At 48.9% G+C, this 14,823-nt stretch overlaps 1 protein-coding gene across 2 annotated transcripts in view; it reads left to right on the top strand.

Moving 5' to 3' along the window:
• Window positions 1-14,823, top strand: part of Homer2 (homer scaffold protein 2) — a 97,606-nt gene that overhangs the window by 56,515 nt on the left and 26,268 nt on the right. For both annotated transcript variants that reach the window (XM_076546156.1, XM_076546161.1), the window contains exons 2-3: window positions 391-547; window positions 13,822-13,953. In XM_076546156.1, the coding sequence (XP_076402271.1) occupies window positions 391-547; window positions 13,822-13,953 (289 nt within the window). The remainder of the gene's footprint in view (window positions 1-390; window positions 548-13,821; window positions 13,954-14,823) is intronic.

Below are 14,823 nucleotides of genomic sequence, written 5' to 3'. Positions count from 1 at the left end.
TTTCTAAAATGAATTAGTTCCAAAGTGCCCCCTCGGCCTCAGAAATACCAATAGGGTGTCAGAGAAACAAACAAACAAACAAAAAATAGGACCCTTGACAGGGATGTAAAAGCTCTCAACAAAGAGTTTCATTTTAAGCACACTGCTCATTAGGCCAGTTGCCCAGCCGCTCGAGGTAGCTGCAGTCAAATGGAGTGTGGGTTGCGGAAACTCCTCGCTGGGTATCTCTCTCTTCCTCCTCCTCCTCCTCATTTTAATTGTTCTCATGCATATGTATCTTTGCCGAAAAGCTATTTAAAATCGTATGAGACAGTGGGTGGCCTAGAAATCATGAATTATACATTCGGTCAGGTTCCATTAATTCACACACACACATCTGTCCTGTTGCAGAGAACAGCCCATCTTCACCACCCGAGCGCACGTCTTCCAGATTGACCCCAGCACCAAGAAGAACTGGGTGCCCGCGAGCAAGCAGGCCGTCACTGTTTCCTATTTCTACGATGTCACCAGGAACAGCTATCGAATCATCAGTGTTGACGGAGCCAAGGTACTGCCCTGACAGACCGTCTGACATCCTCCCTTATTTTTATTCCAAAGCAATATGGTGTATTTGAAAGATGAAGGGAAAAGCTGTGTCCCCAACCCTACCCTCTTATCACAGAGCTTACCATAATGTCTGCATAATCACATATCTTACTCTTCCTTTCCCACCTAAAATCAGGACAAATGAGAGCAAAACAGATTTCCCTGTTACCTCACTGTCTTCATAATTAACATTTTAATGCCTATGCAGTGATTACATGAAGGGCCTATAATGATCTTAATTTCTTTACGGTGTCTTCAATTTCTTGCTATTACAGATATTAAGCATTCCCATGTAGTGAATATCCTCGGTTGTTCATTACATACCTATTGCTTCCTTTTGAATATTTCCTCAGGGTAGATTCTCACAGGTAATATTATAGGTCATGCTATTAACACTTTATGGGCCTGGATGCATATGGCCAGAGCACTTTCCAAAGGGTTCTTTGGCCTGTATGAGGATGCTAGTTTATTACACCCTTGTAATCAATGAATGTTTCCTCTAATCTGGTTCTGGTATTGTTAGACATGGGAATCAATTTTTATTAAATAATTTGGGAGTATTTCTTTTTTCTTTTCTTTTTTTTTAAGAGCAGGATGTTGTTACATAGTCCAGGATAGATGTGAACTAGAGGCAATCCTCCAGTCTCTGTCTCCTGCATACTGGCATTACAGGCATGTACCACCATATTTGACTTAGTACTTTATACAGTACTTTTTATTCCTGGTATCTCATTATTTTGCTTTCCTATCTGTATTTTTGCCACATTATTTGTGGAAAGAGGAGGAAGGGATGCCAGCAACAGTACAACCATGTCTTTAAACTTAAACAACTCCTCTTCACTATAGTCTGTCTGTCTGTAGTCCTGTCCACCCTGCTGGTAATTTTTCTGTGTCACCTGAAATCCAGTGTGTTTGGAGATGAAACCCATTTACCATCTAGACCATCTCTCTATTTTTATTTCCTAGTATTTGGAATAAAAACCAGAGCTTGTCTTCTGATTGTTTTTTTAAACTGTAGCTCCTGCCAGGCAGTGGTGGCACACGCCTTTAATCCCAGCACTCAGGAGGCAGAGGGAGGAGAATCTTTGAGTTCGAGGTCAGCCTGGTCTGCAGAGTGAGTTCCAGGACAGCCAGGGCTGCACAGAGAAACCCTGTCTCAAACAAACAAACAAAAACCCACAAACAAACAAAGAAACAACAACAACCACAAAGTAAGACAAACACACCCGTCTGCTGTCGGCAGCCTCACAGCACTACTTTGGCTGGGGCTCCTCACCTCCTACCTGTGGTCCCTCGTGGATTCTGCCCCCAGGTCAGCTTTCCTAGACAGCAGGAAGTGAAGAGTTGAGAGCTGAGCAGTAGTGTCTCCATTAGAAGGTCCCCCAGGTAAGACACCAGACCCACAGGGCCTCCACATCTGATGCAGGCCCCGGGGTCCTCTCAGTGTCTCCTTTGGGCTTTCAGCATCACGATGTCTAGAGATGAAGGTGAGGGGTCTCATGGTCCTGTCTTTCCCTTCCAGTTTCCACAACACCCCCCCCCTCAGCAAAGGACCCCAAATGTCCTTGTTTTTTTTGTAGCTGAGGTCTAAGTACAGGTAGTGAGGTACACTCTGGGGTGGTAGGGTGAGCTGGTGCTGGTGTCCAGTCCCTACACCAACAGCTCCTGGCTTGTTGGTGTGGCACAAGGTTTACTCTGGCAAGCAGAGAAGCATTTCCTGAGATTTTTTTTCAGGCAGGGACTGTGTGGCCCCTCTCATTCCAGGGAACAGCGGTTGGTCTGATGAGCGTCTTATGAGACGCAGCTGAGATAGACCATGAGGGACATCATAAGGGGTGGTCAGTAGCAAGGAAGTCTGACGATGCTGGACATGTAATGGTGGCCCATCTGAAAGGCGCCTTGATTTGAAAGTGCTGTATTTGACTTCATTTTTACTTCTGGGAGGCACAGTGGGGCTGCAGTTGTAATGACCACGTCTCTGTGCTTCTGAGCTGGAATCGCTTGGGCTCTTTCCAGGGCGTTCTGACGGGCGTGGAGAACTGAGCTGACCTGCTGCCTTTCATCTGTAGATTCTGTCAGTACAACTGCCGTCCCCAGATGGGTTTGCACTCTTGTCTGCTGAGCTGCCCAAGGATGCATTGGGCTTAGCTATAGCTAAAACAGCAATCCTTAGAGCAAGTGCGTTGGTCATTAGCGAGGCTTTCAGTAATTTGTCAAACTGTCAGCCACTGTATCATTATGCCTCTGCAGTCCCTGCAAGCGGTGGCAGTGTGGTGGAGTCCAGGCCAGCTGAAATGGCTCTGAGGAGTCAGATGGGTACGGGAAGGTGATCTGTGTGATAATTGTGTAGTGGAGGTAACTCAGGCCGCGTGTAGGCTGTTCACTGACTTAGAGCGGCGCTTAGGGAATGGGAATTGGAAATGTAGACTGTGAGCAACACTGAAATTCAGAGACTAAGCCAGAGCTTCTCCGGCTACCTCCCCGCCATGTCCCTGGTCACCTTGTGTTCTTGAAGTCCACCTAGAGTGCCAGCTTGACCACTGCAGCGCAGAGAACTGGGGCAGAGCCTCGTGTGGCAAAGGGAGCGGAAAGCCAGGGAATGCGGGGATGGGTTAGACTTAGTCACTGGGTCACCACCCCTTGGAGCCACGAGCTGGGGGCGGGGGCATGTCTTGGCTCAGTAGTACTAGATGTGGTTTCAACACTACCACAGTCCTGCTGGACCCTCCCTTGACCCAGCAGCAAGTAAGATGGACAGGCAAGCCGGGCGGTGGTGGCGCACGCCTTTAATCCCAGCACTCGGGAGGCAGAGCCAGGTGGATCTCTGTGAGTTCGAGGCCAGCCTGGTCTACAGAGCGAGTTCCAGGAAAGGCGCAAAGCTACACAGAGAAACCCTGTCTCGAAAAACCAAAAAAAAAAAAAGAGAGAGAGAGAGAGAGAGACGGACAGGCAACATCTAAGTGAACCTGCTTCCAGCTTCTGTAGTTAGGTGGGGGATGGAGATAGGGCCTCAGACCATAGTAGCTATAATAGCTATTACCACCCGGCTCACCCTTCTTTGCCCAATCTGAGTCTGGAAGTCTCAAGTCCCAGCTCCTGCTCTGACTGAATACTCTAAATTTCTCGTCTTCCTTCCTGTGGCTGCGATAAACGTAGTATGCTGAGCTGATTGCTAGGCGCCTGTGCTGACACCCGGCCTCCACTTCTTGGCTCTGGCCTGTCGACTCCCTCAACATCTCTGTGCAAGCAGAACGGCTTGTTTCTGTTTCTGACCAGCCACTGTGGTTCTGTGTTCACGTAGGCCTTTGCCTCCCGCAAGCCATCCATTCACGGTCCAGCTACCTTCTTGTGGGCCGAGCACTCGAGCATGGACGCACACCAGCCCCGGGGACGTGTGGCTACCTTGCCACTCCACGCGAGAATGGCTCTGTTTTGTTCAAGACCTTTGATTGTAGATGCTGATCTGAATTGGGAACCCTGTCTCAGCTCGTGGGCCATACCTCGATTACCCAAGGCAGGCCGTGGTCCTGCTCCTCTTTGTTGGCCTGGACATATCAAACTCATGGTCTCAAGCTTCTGCTTGGCATGTGTAGGCCAACTGTGCCTCCCAGAGCACGGGGTATTGTGTGGGAGCCCATTCTCGGGTTCCTTGTGGCTTTACCCAGCAGGTCCAAATAGAGGATGATCAGGACCACGGGCCTGAGTGCAGGTGTCTGAGATGGTCTGCACTTGGCTGTGCTGGGGGAGGAGGTCTTTTGCTCCACCCCTTGGTGTCTCTATAAAAACCCTGGGCCAGAGACAGTTGGGGCCCGTTGGAATAGGTTCCAGGCCCTCTCGAGGCTATCCTTTATTTTCTATCTGTTTATCTCCATGATATTCTCTGCTATAAATCCTTCTATCTAATATTTCCTGCTGATCGCACTCAAGAAAACTCTGGGGAACTGTGGGGGTAAATGTGGGGGTAAAACTGTGGGGTGGGTAAATGCCCCACAGTATTGCTTATGGGAAAGCACACTTGTCTTGTCCCTCTTGGATGGAGTAGGTGTACTTTAGTCACAAGTCGCTGGGATGGAAAGGGACTCGAAGGTCATTTTGAGCTAAGGCCACACCGGATGCAATAGCTGTATAAACCCAGCTGCTGGAAGAGCGCAGGCTGTCCTGGAGGGAAGTGCTGGAACCATGGAACCAGCAGCTAAGCATCCCGTCCCAGGCATTACAAGTGTCTCTTCCCTGAGGTGCACAGAGGGCCTCACCTCCCTGAGAGCAAACGGGCTGCTTATTATAGGATGATCTAATTCCACCCTGTTCCTTATTTTTCTTGAAACATTAAGACATTAAGACAGGGTGGCATGTGTCCCTTCCAGCTTAGTCTAAAGTCGTGGTGAGAACCCTGCTGTGTTCAGGAAATACCTCAGCATTTCCCAAGCCCTGGGAGGGTGATATGGATTCCATATCTATGTGGAACTGCCTGGATACGGAGTTCCTTGCAGATGGGCTTGGGGAGAGGTATGCCTGGCTTGCTTTCTTGTCTCAGAGCCAAGCCGGAGTGGGTAGCCCCGTAGACAAGATGGAGAGTAAGATGATGGGGGAGTAAGCTGTGCGGAGGTCAGGCCTGGCTACCCCTCTCCACATGCCATGCAGGTGTGCTGTGGGCACAGAAGGAGAGTGAGCAGGGCCACAGCCACTGCCAAGGGTGAGCCAGGGAAGGTTCACCCTGCTCACAGATGATGGGCAGATGGGGGCCACAGACGTACAGAGCCTAATTCCCAGCTTCTTAGCCCACCGCCGTGAGCCCTGGCTATCACAACAGCCACGTGACTGGCGGTGAGCTTTGCACAGAATGGCCAACTCCGTCACGAAGACGCTCCATTTGCAGAGCATTTGTTAACTGAGCATTGCAGCCTCGATTTCATTGTGCTTTTGGCACCCTTTGTGGACCAAGTTAATCACTGCCATCCTTCTGAGAAGCTGCCTGTGCCTGTGGGCAGGGCTTGCCTGGCGCAGGTGCTTCTCCCGGGGGCTCTGGCTGACTCTCCTGCCCTTGGCTCCTGGTTATTTATAGGATTACAGAAAAATCCACATTAGCAGAGACCTGAGAGGTCGTCTGTTCTACAAATATTTAGCGGTGCTCACTGCCCCAAACGTTATGCCTGATGATGATAGTTAAAAGGGTAGAAACAGATGAAACCCTAGGATGCTTAGGGTATTCTAGGAATGTAAAGTTGCTTTCAAAAACACCATCAGGAGCCAGGGGGATGGCGCTCAGCAGGGGCTTGCTGCCAATCTTCAAAGCCTGGCTTTGGCTTTGGTCCCTGAGACCCACATGATGGAAGGCAAGAACCATCTCCCAAAAGTTGCCCTCTGACCTCCATAAATGCACAGTAGCATGCATGTTCTCCCCCTCCCCCCCCCTCTCTCTCTCACACACACAAATAGATGTAATTTTTTTAAAGTAGAATAAGAATATAGTTCCCATCTTCCATCCACCATTGTCGTTTCCTCTTGAAAAGAAATGCCAAGCCCCTCTGTTAAGGGATTGAGTTTCTGGAATGTTCCTACCACACAGTAGGTTTTCTGTGAATGTCAGATTCTTTCCTTCCACCTCTCAGGCATGAAGAAGACAAGGGGTGGGGAGGGGAGCATCTTGCTAATCCACACTGGGAGCGAGCGGGCAGCCCACTTTTTGACTGCAGTACCTTGTGGCTTCTCATGGAAAACTAAGCTCTTCCAGCCTCCGATTCCCGAGCTTGGTAACATCCTCTTCCCGGCTGGCCTTCTTCCAAGACCTTGTCCCTGGGTTTGGGGCATCCTAAGAAAACTTGGCTCCAGTGACCTGCAGGGACTGGATCTTTTATCAGGACACAGTTCCATGGGGAGGGGTATGGAGGAGCTGGCCTCCCACCTTAAAGTCTGTGCCTGGGGTGCTTTACAGAGTAGACCCCACTGGGCTCTGGGCTCTCCCCAAGTCTTCTCTCCCTTGTGCCCAGGAGGCACGGTTCTTCCCTGCTCTGTCGGCTCTCCCGCACCCCACTCCGTTCTTCCTCCAGTGCGTCTCTGCCTCTGTCTTTGGGTCTGACACCTGCTCTTCCTCAGTGCTTCCTGAGGACGGTTTCCTGCCTCAGGCCCCTTGTTCCCTTCGTCCGTACGATACCCCACCACCACCACCACCACTTCTGTGACCCTTCCTCGCTTGCCCCACAGTCTGCTCGGACCCCAACTCTACTCTTAATATTAGACTCCATAAGTCCAGCCCCCTCCTCTGTCCTCAGTGTGACTTGCCAGTGTCTCGGGGTACGTCCTCTTCTCACCTTGAAGATGAGCCTCGCAAACAACTCTGTTACAGGCTTGGGTAACAGTTATTTTTAAAGTATTAATGCTAAAGTGAACCCTTGTGCATCTCCTCCTCAGTTGAAGTATGTGCTTTAGTACAGAGGCCCTAGTATATAACTGAGAAAACTCAAGACAAATTGAAAACTACACAGCAAAACACTGCATTGAACTAACCTACTGAATGTCCCTGCTCACACTGCATTGAACACACTACCTACTGAATGTCCCTGCTCACACTGCATTGAACACACTACCTACTGAGTGCCCCAGCTCACACTGCATTGAACACACTAACTACTGAGTGCCCCAGCTCACACTGCATTGAGCACACTAACTACTGAGTGCCCCAGCTCACACTGCATTGAGCACACTAACTACTGAGTGCCCCAGCTCACACTGCATTGAACACCCTAACTGCTGAGTGCCCCCAGCTCACACTGCACTGAACACACTAACTACTGAGTGCCCCAGCTCACACTGCATTGGACACACTAACTACTAGTGCCCCAGCTCACACTGCATTGGACACACTAACTACTGAGTGCCCCCAGCTCACACTGCACTGAACACACTAACTACTGAGTGCCCCAGCTCACACTGCATTGAACACCCTAACTGCTGAGTGCCCCCAGCTGAGCCAAACAGGTGCTGCCCAGTGCTGGTCTTCACCGTGGTGACTACGTCGCTGTGCAGCAGAGGAACATGCTGGGTATCACTAGCTGGGGAAAGATCAAAATGTAGAGGTTGTCATGTAGCTCTTAACTGCATGCCCAGTGCTCTGTGTTTCAAACCCAGCACTTTAAAAATAAGATAAATAAAAATGAAGTATGATTTCTAACCATAGTCCAGAAGTATGTGTGGGCCTCTCCCTAATTACACAGTCCTCCATCCATCCATTAAGAGATTTTCCTCTCCTGAAACTGTAGCAAGCATTCCCTTGGTAGTTTTGCCATTCGTGTGTGTGTGTGTGTGTGTGTGTGTGTGTGTGTGTGTGTGTGTGTGTGTGTGTTCATAAACCAGAAGTTGGTAAGCTCAACAAGCCAGAGAGTAATTTCTCCTATGACCCCTTGCCACTTTTCTGTTTTTCCTTTGTGGCAAGAAAATGCTCATAGACTCCTAGAGTATATATATGTAAATGGTCAGCTGTAATCCAGTAAAACTCTATTTAAAAACCAGACTGTCTGTTGGCTTTGGCCTGAGGATTATAGTGTGTTTACCCTTGACTTAAATAGTATGTTATTTATTTTATCTGTTTTGACTTCTATACAAATAGACATCCCATGTGTGTTCAATGATATCCTTTTTTAAAATTAATACTGTGTTTTTGTGACTCACCTATGCTAATGCCCACAGCCTTGGTTAATTTTCCTACTAGATAGTATTTCATTATGAATATGCTACAGTTTACTATACACCCTGCTGGTGGTGGATGCTGCTTCTGCAAACCCTGCTGCTGTGAGCATTCCTGCACGTTTCCCATACGCTATGCAGAGGCTTCTCATAGGCACATGCTCAGAAGTGGAGTTGTTTGTTTTAATAGTTTTGCTTACCTCCAGCAGCTCCATTGCTCCATACCTCTGCCCAAACCCTGGATAGTATCTGACTTACTTTGAATGTGTTGGTCATATATTTCCACATTGCTAGAAAAATGGAGCTGATAAGTTCTGCCCGTCAACCTACCCTAGCTCATTGTCTCTAGTCTCCCAGGAGCAGATCATTCACGTGCCCAGAACTAAGCTGCCCTCAGTCCCTAAGTTCCCATCTCTTCGTCCTGAACCTCAGGCTGTCCCTCCTGCCTACCCAGCTGCCCAGGGCACTCACCATAGTAGACCTACAGCAGGTTAAAAGGTCTTTTCAGGGGGCTGGAGAGATGGCTCAGTAGTTAAGAGCACTTGACTGCTCTTCCAGAGGTCCTGAGTTCAGTTCCCCTCACAACCATCTTTAATGGGATCAAATTCCTTCTTCTGGAATGCTTGAAGACAGAGCACACTCATATACATAAAGTACATATATACATACATACATACATACATAAATGAATCTTACAAAAAAAAAAAAAAAAGGTCTTTTCAGCTGCTTTAGAGGTGCATGCCTACATTCCAGCACTTGGGAAGCTAAGTCAGGAGGTTCTCGAGTTCAAGGCCAGCCTAGGCTACAGCAAGGTGCTTTTTCAAAAAACAGAAACATTGCTTTTCAAAGGAGAAACCCAAGCCATTCAGGTGCAAACACATTTAGCCGGAAGGAACAGACAGAGCCTGGGAGGGACAGATCCAGAAGGAGCAGGCCTTAGCAGCTGCTGCCCAGCCTGTCTGAAGGACTCAGTCTTGGTGGACAAGGCAGGTGTAGCCAGGGGCTGTTCCCATGTCAGCAGCAAGAGAAGGAAGAATCCAAGGCTGGGGATCTTTTGACAGCATGCTTCCCGGGGTGTCATTCTTGCTACTCTTGTGGTCAAAGTTCTGGGTTTTCTGGGAGGGCACCCAGCCAGCTGTCTCCCTTACATACATCTGGACTTACTACGCTGGCTGTGCCATTGCTCAGACTGACTACCTCGGCTAGTTAAGGCACAGTAAAACGATGCTGTATTCCTCAACGATGGCCTCCCTTGCCCTGTTTCTTTTCTCTCCTCCCCTCTCTTCCTTCCTTCTGGATCTAGGAAATCCTAGAACCTTGGGTAAACTGTTAAGAACCAGCTAAGGCACTGTGGAGCCTGCAGGGAGCCAGTGTGAGGAATTACAAGGGCAGTGTGGGAAGTGTGGCTTTCACTTTTTCCCCTCTTGGCTCGCCTCCAGCTTGTAGATAAGGGCCCTGGCACCCTCATGCTGATGACAGGGAGCGGCAACTACTGAGCAGACCTTTTAATGAGGAATGAAGCAGATGCTGCAGCTCCCTCTGCAAAATCCTCCTGAGTTCTGCAAGGCCAGCATCTCGTGTCCCAAGGACAAACAAATTTTGTGTTACCTGTGGAGGGGAGTACACTGCAGAATTGTATGGATAGGAGGAATGTTCTGGAGTTACAGACAAAGACACAGGACCCCTGGAGACAGGAGAAAGCTTGATTCTGACTGAGTAGATGGACCCTTTGTTTGGGAGACAGAAAGGAAGGAGACAGGATGAGTCTGTGGGTTATGTGCTGTGGTCCAACTGCTTCTTGCTCTCTCTGCTTTCCATCACGTGCTACGGATGGAAGAGGAAGAGATGAGCAGGTGGCGAGTGGTCTGGAGGTCCTGCTTTGAATGAATACAGGGATGTTACTGGGCTTGGAGAGTAGCTGAGCTTAAACCCTACCAACAAGCTAGGCTGGCATGCCCCAGCCCAGTTTCGCTTAAAGGACATGAAAGCAAACTTGTGAGAGATTGCATGCTTCCCATAAACACTGGAGAATAACGTCCAAGCACAGAGTGAAATGTGTGTCTGGGTTGGTCCTGATTCATCACTTTGCGTGTAGGTGGGGTATATAGCTTCTCCTGAGCTAGTGTTCTCTCTGATAACAAGTGGAAAAATATGACTTGGGGCGGGGGCAATATTGGGGAATTGAATGTGTGACGTAAGCACTGAGCTACATCCCTATCCCCATAAATGTGATTTAAGGGCATCAAAGAGCTACAGAATGATGACTCCAGAGATCAAGATTCTAGAGAGATGGGACCACTCAGAGGCAAGCTGGGCAGCCTCTCTCCTGTCAACATTTGCCAGTTCTAGATACAGGCTGAAAGCTGGGGCTTGGCTCTGGCAGAGATACTGCTGGGGGGACGGGAATCAACACTTAGCAGTGGCCAAAGATAGGAAACTAAAGACTGAGGAACTTCAAAATGGCCGACTCCCTCTCCCCCACCCAAGACATTTTTCTTAATTTAGAGTGTATAGAAACCAAGTTCCTGCCAAGGGTTTACAATACACAAAAACATGGAAGTCCCAGAGAGTATGGAATGGACACTGGGACACCGGGCTCCTACACACCCTGTCACCTGGGCACTTACTGACCAGGGACAGCTCAAGACTGTACGCAGAGCTGGGTCCTGCAGAAAGGCTACTTCTGGTAGAGAAACCAGTGGAGATCTTGATGATCACGTGACTTAAATGACAGAAGGGGAGACTTGAGTAACCCCAAACACATGACCAATTTCCCCCTCACAATTTGCTGTTTGGGTGGGCACTTGGTAGGTAGAGGCAGGGGCATTAGGAGTTTAAGGTCATGCTCAGCTACAGAGCAAGTCTGAAGCCAATATGAGAGGCCAGCCAAGTTGGGAAGATATGTGGATTTCATAGGCTACAAAAGCAAGCTGGAAACGTCTCCCAGAGTACTGACTCCACAGTCCTTGAGGGCAGAGGAGATGAAGATGCCCATCTCTCTTTTGAACTCCTTAAAGAGCCTGCCCTAAGTCCAGGAGGGAACCAAAGGTAGACTGAATCTCATGGGAACTGAAACCCAGCCTGACCCAGTACTGCCCTGGGATGAAGGGATTTCCTGTCTGCCTAATTCACCCAGCAGAGAAGATGGGAGCTCCCTCTGGCAGATGGTCACATTCTATGGAGTCCTTGCATATTTCAGCATGAGATTTAAAAAAAAAAATGACTAGACCTGCAGAAAGGTGGGACCATATGCCTTGAGTCAGGAGGGGAAATCAGATAATGTAAGCTTCAGAGATGGTCCAGGCATCAGCGTATGCATCAAGGACTTTAAAACAAATACATTAATATGTTGAGGAAATAGAGAGGAAATGAATAAAACAGGCAAAGGGAAGAATATCCTCAGGGATTTAGAATATTGATTGATTTTGATTGAGACCTGGTCTCACAAAGTAGACCCTAACTGGCCTGGAATTCACTTTGTAGATGAGGCTAGCCTCTAGCTCACAGAGATCTTCCTTTATTTGCCTCCCAAATGCTGGAATTGAAGGTTTGCTCTACCATGCCTGGTCTTGGAATATATTTTTAAAATATCAAATATGCTAGATTTTAAAAATAACTCAATGAGGGCAGGAATGGTGGTGAGACCCAGAACTGGGGAGGCTGAAGCTGGTAGATGGTGAATTCAAGGGTAGTCTGAGCTACATAGCAAGCGCATCCCACACACACAAGGTACTGAGTGGTAGATTTAACTACAGATAGACCATATCAACCACCAAGATCAGTGAAATAGAAAGCAGATCTATCAAAAAATGCCCAGACTGGGGCCTGGAGAGATGGCTTAGTGGTTAAGAACACATAATGCTCTTCCTCCGGACCTGTTTTCAATGGCCAGCATGCATGTTGGGTGGTATTTCTCCAGCTTCAGGGTATCCAGCACCTTTGACTTCCACAGGCACTCAATAGACATACCCTCTCCCCAAACACATACACATAATTAAAAATAAAAAGTCGATCTTTAGAAAATGCCCACATTAAACCAGAGAGGGCCACGATGAGAAGGGGGTGTAACTGGTCAATGTAAGACATGCTCAGCACACTCATAAGGTCGAGCATATGTGTAACCGGAGTTACAGAGAGAGAGGGAGGAGAAAAGACACACAGAAGCCATCTGTGAAGAGAGTGGCTGAGAAGTTCCCAAAGTTGATGAGTTCATAGGTCAAAGAAGCGGAACTGATCCCCAAGCAGGATGAATAGGTCTTGCTCTCGGAATCAGTTAACCACTGCTTTGAGAGCCATACATTCACATTAACCACTGCTTTGAGAGCCATGCATTCATCATCCACACCCTTTTAACCACTTGCTGGTTTATGACCTTGAACAAGCCATTTGACTTTGTTGAGTCCCATTTTCCCCTTCTCTAAAGATAAGATTAGATAAAATACCTTATGAAAAATATATTAGACATTGTTTCATTTAAAGAAATAGTGCAGTGTGGCTAACTCAGGGAAAGCCTGTGAGGGGAAAGTCTGAGATCTGTATGCTACACTCTGTCAGCCTTCACCTACTGGCATTCAAGGAGCCCCTAAGGATGTGTATGTGACTGACCAGGGGCCATCTGGAACATGTTTTTTCCTTCCTTCCTTCCTTCCTTCCTTCCTTCCTTCCTTCCTTCCTTCCTTCCTTCCTTCCTTCCTTTCTTTCTTTCTTTCTTTCATTCGTTCAAAACATTGGACATTTACTTCAAGGCAACAATTCTGTTAACCAGAAATACAAAATTAGAAAACACATTGGGGGGGGGTAAGGGTGGGAGTGGTGGTGGCGCACGCCTTTAATCCCAGCACTCAGGACGCAGAGGCAGGCGGATCTCTGTGAGTTCGAGGCCAGCCTGGTCTACAGAGCGAGTTCCAGGATAGGCTCCAAAACTACACAGAGAAACTCTGTCTCAAAAAACCAAAAGAAAGAAAGAAAACACGTGCTCCATCTGACCCTTTCTCGCAGGCCTCCACTTCATTTTTCATTTGAGGTCAAGGGGTGGTAACGGCCAGCACCAGGCTCCTGCGCCATCCCTTACAATCTCCCTGCTCACACCAGTATGACTAGTCTATTTATTAGTTAGCCCTCTACCTACTCTCCTGATCAGAATCTTCTCTTTCCCCCTGGGAAGCAAAGGATGCTGCTGGAGGAAGTGCTAACTGTTTTGGCTGGATGTTAGCATGCCTGTGATTTCAGTCGGGAGGTGGGTGTGGTGGGGGGAGGGCAGTTCTTCTGGGAATGCACACATGACTAGCCTTTAAGGGCAGTTTGATACTCGGTATCTGTAGGGCAATAAAACATCAGTTGGGGAAGCCATTCTTCTCTTAGGAGAGATGCTTCCCTTTTGGTAATGTGAAATCAAGTGTCTGAAACTGCCCTTTCGCGTGGTTGTGTCTGCCCTGGTAAGAACAGCCCAGGAGCAAATACAGCATGATAGAGGAAGTCCCTGTAGCCCCGGGGTTTGTCGGGAGAAAAGGTCTGGTTCAGAGTTAACACTCGATCCTCCTGGGTGTCTCCTCGCAGGTGATCATAAACAGCACCATCACCCCGAACATGACGTTCACCAAAACCTCCCAGAAGTTCGGGCAGTGGGCGGACAGCAGAGCCAACACAGTGTTCGGTTTGGGATTCTCCTCAGAGCAGCAGCTCACGAAGGTAAGTGCTCCTCCCGGCAGAACTGGGAGTGGTTGGATGCCCTCTCCTCCATTAGCTGCCCGCTGTGGCGCTGGGGGTGAGGAGATGCCCTCTCTCAAACAGCAGACTCCTTGAAAACCGAGCACTCTGTGGAGGAAAGGAAGTTCATCTCCAGCAAATGCTGTTCCCTTGGAAGCCAGAGAAGCTCGACAGGCCCGGTTGCTCTTTGGGCACCCACTAGGCCACTTACCATTTCCTGGGGCCGAAAAATCTCCAGATCACAGAGTCCAGACACACAGGGCGAGACGCAGAGGAGTTGAGGTCAGGTATAGTTAGGATGGGAAATGTCCCCCCAGGTCATGCTGTTTGGGAAGGTTGTGGAATCTTCAGGATGTGGGGCCTCGATGGAGGAAGTGCATCACTAAGAGCCAGCTTTGAGATTTTATAGGTTGGCCTCACTTCCTGTCCACTTTCGGGGTAGCCAGCTTGTACCTCCCACCGCCATGCCTTCTTAGCCACAATGATCCGCACACACCCTTTTTTAAGCTGTGATCCCTTCCTCCCAAAGATCCCTTTGTCCACAGCAACGAAAAGAGTGACTAAGTTACCAGGGCTTTGGCTGTCTGGATGGGACTCTCCTTCTCCGCCCCACCCCGCTATGCTGGACCTGTGGACTGTGACTCCGCAGGGCGGATGCTGTAGTAGGGACAGGTACAGTGCCAGCCTGCTGCTCTGCTGGATAAAGCGTTCCAGGGACCTGAGGGTCCTCTGGCCAGCAGACCCTTGCTTCTCTGCATTTAAGAAGCAGCAGTCTCCACAGACTCCCCAGGCCTGCAGCAGCAGGATGTGGTCCATAAGGCACTAGATGGAGGTGTGAGGAGCAGGGTTGGC

This window comes from Peromyscus maniculatus, chromosome 1, assembly GCF_049852395.1.
Source record: "Peromyscus maniculatus bairdii isolate BWxNUB_F1_BW_parent chromosome 1, HU_Pman_BW_mat_3.1, whole genome shotgun sequence".
NCBI lineage: Eukaryota > Metazoa > Chordata > Mammalia > Rodentia > Cricetidae > Peromyscus > Peromyscus maniculatus.
Note: the sequence above shows the minus strand (reverse complement) of the source record. Positions and strands in the feature narration are given on the sequence as shown.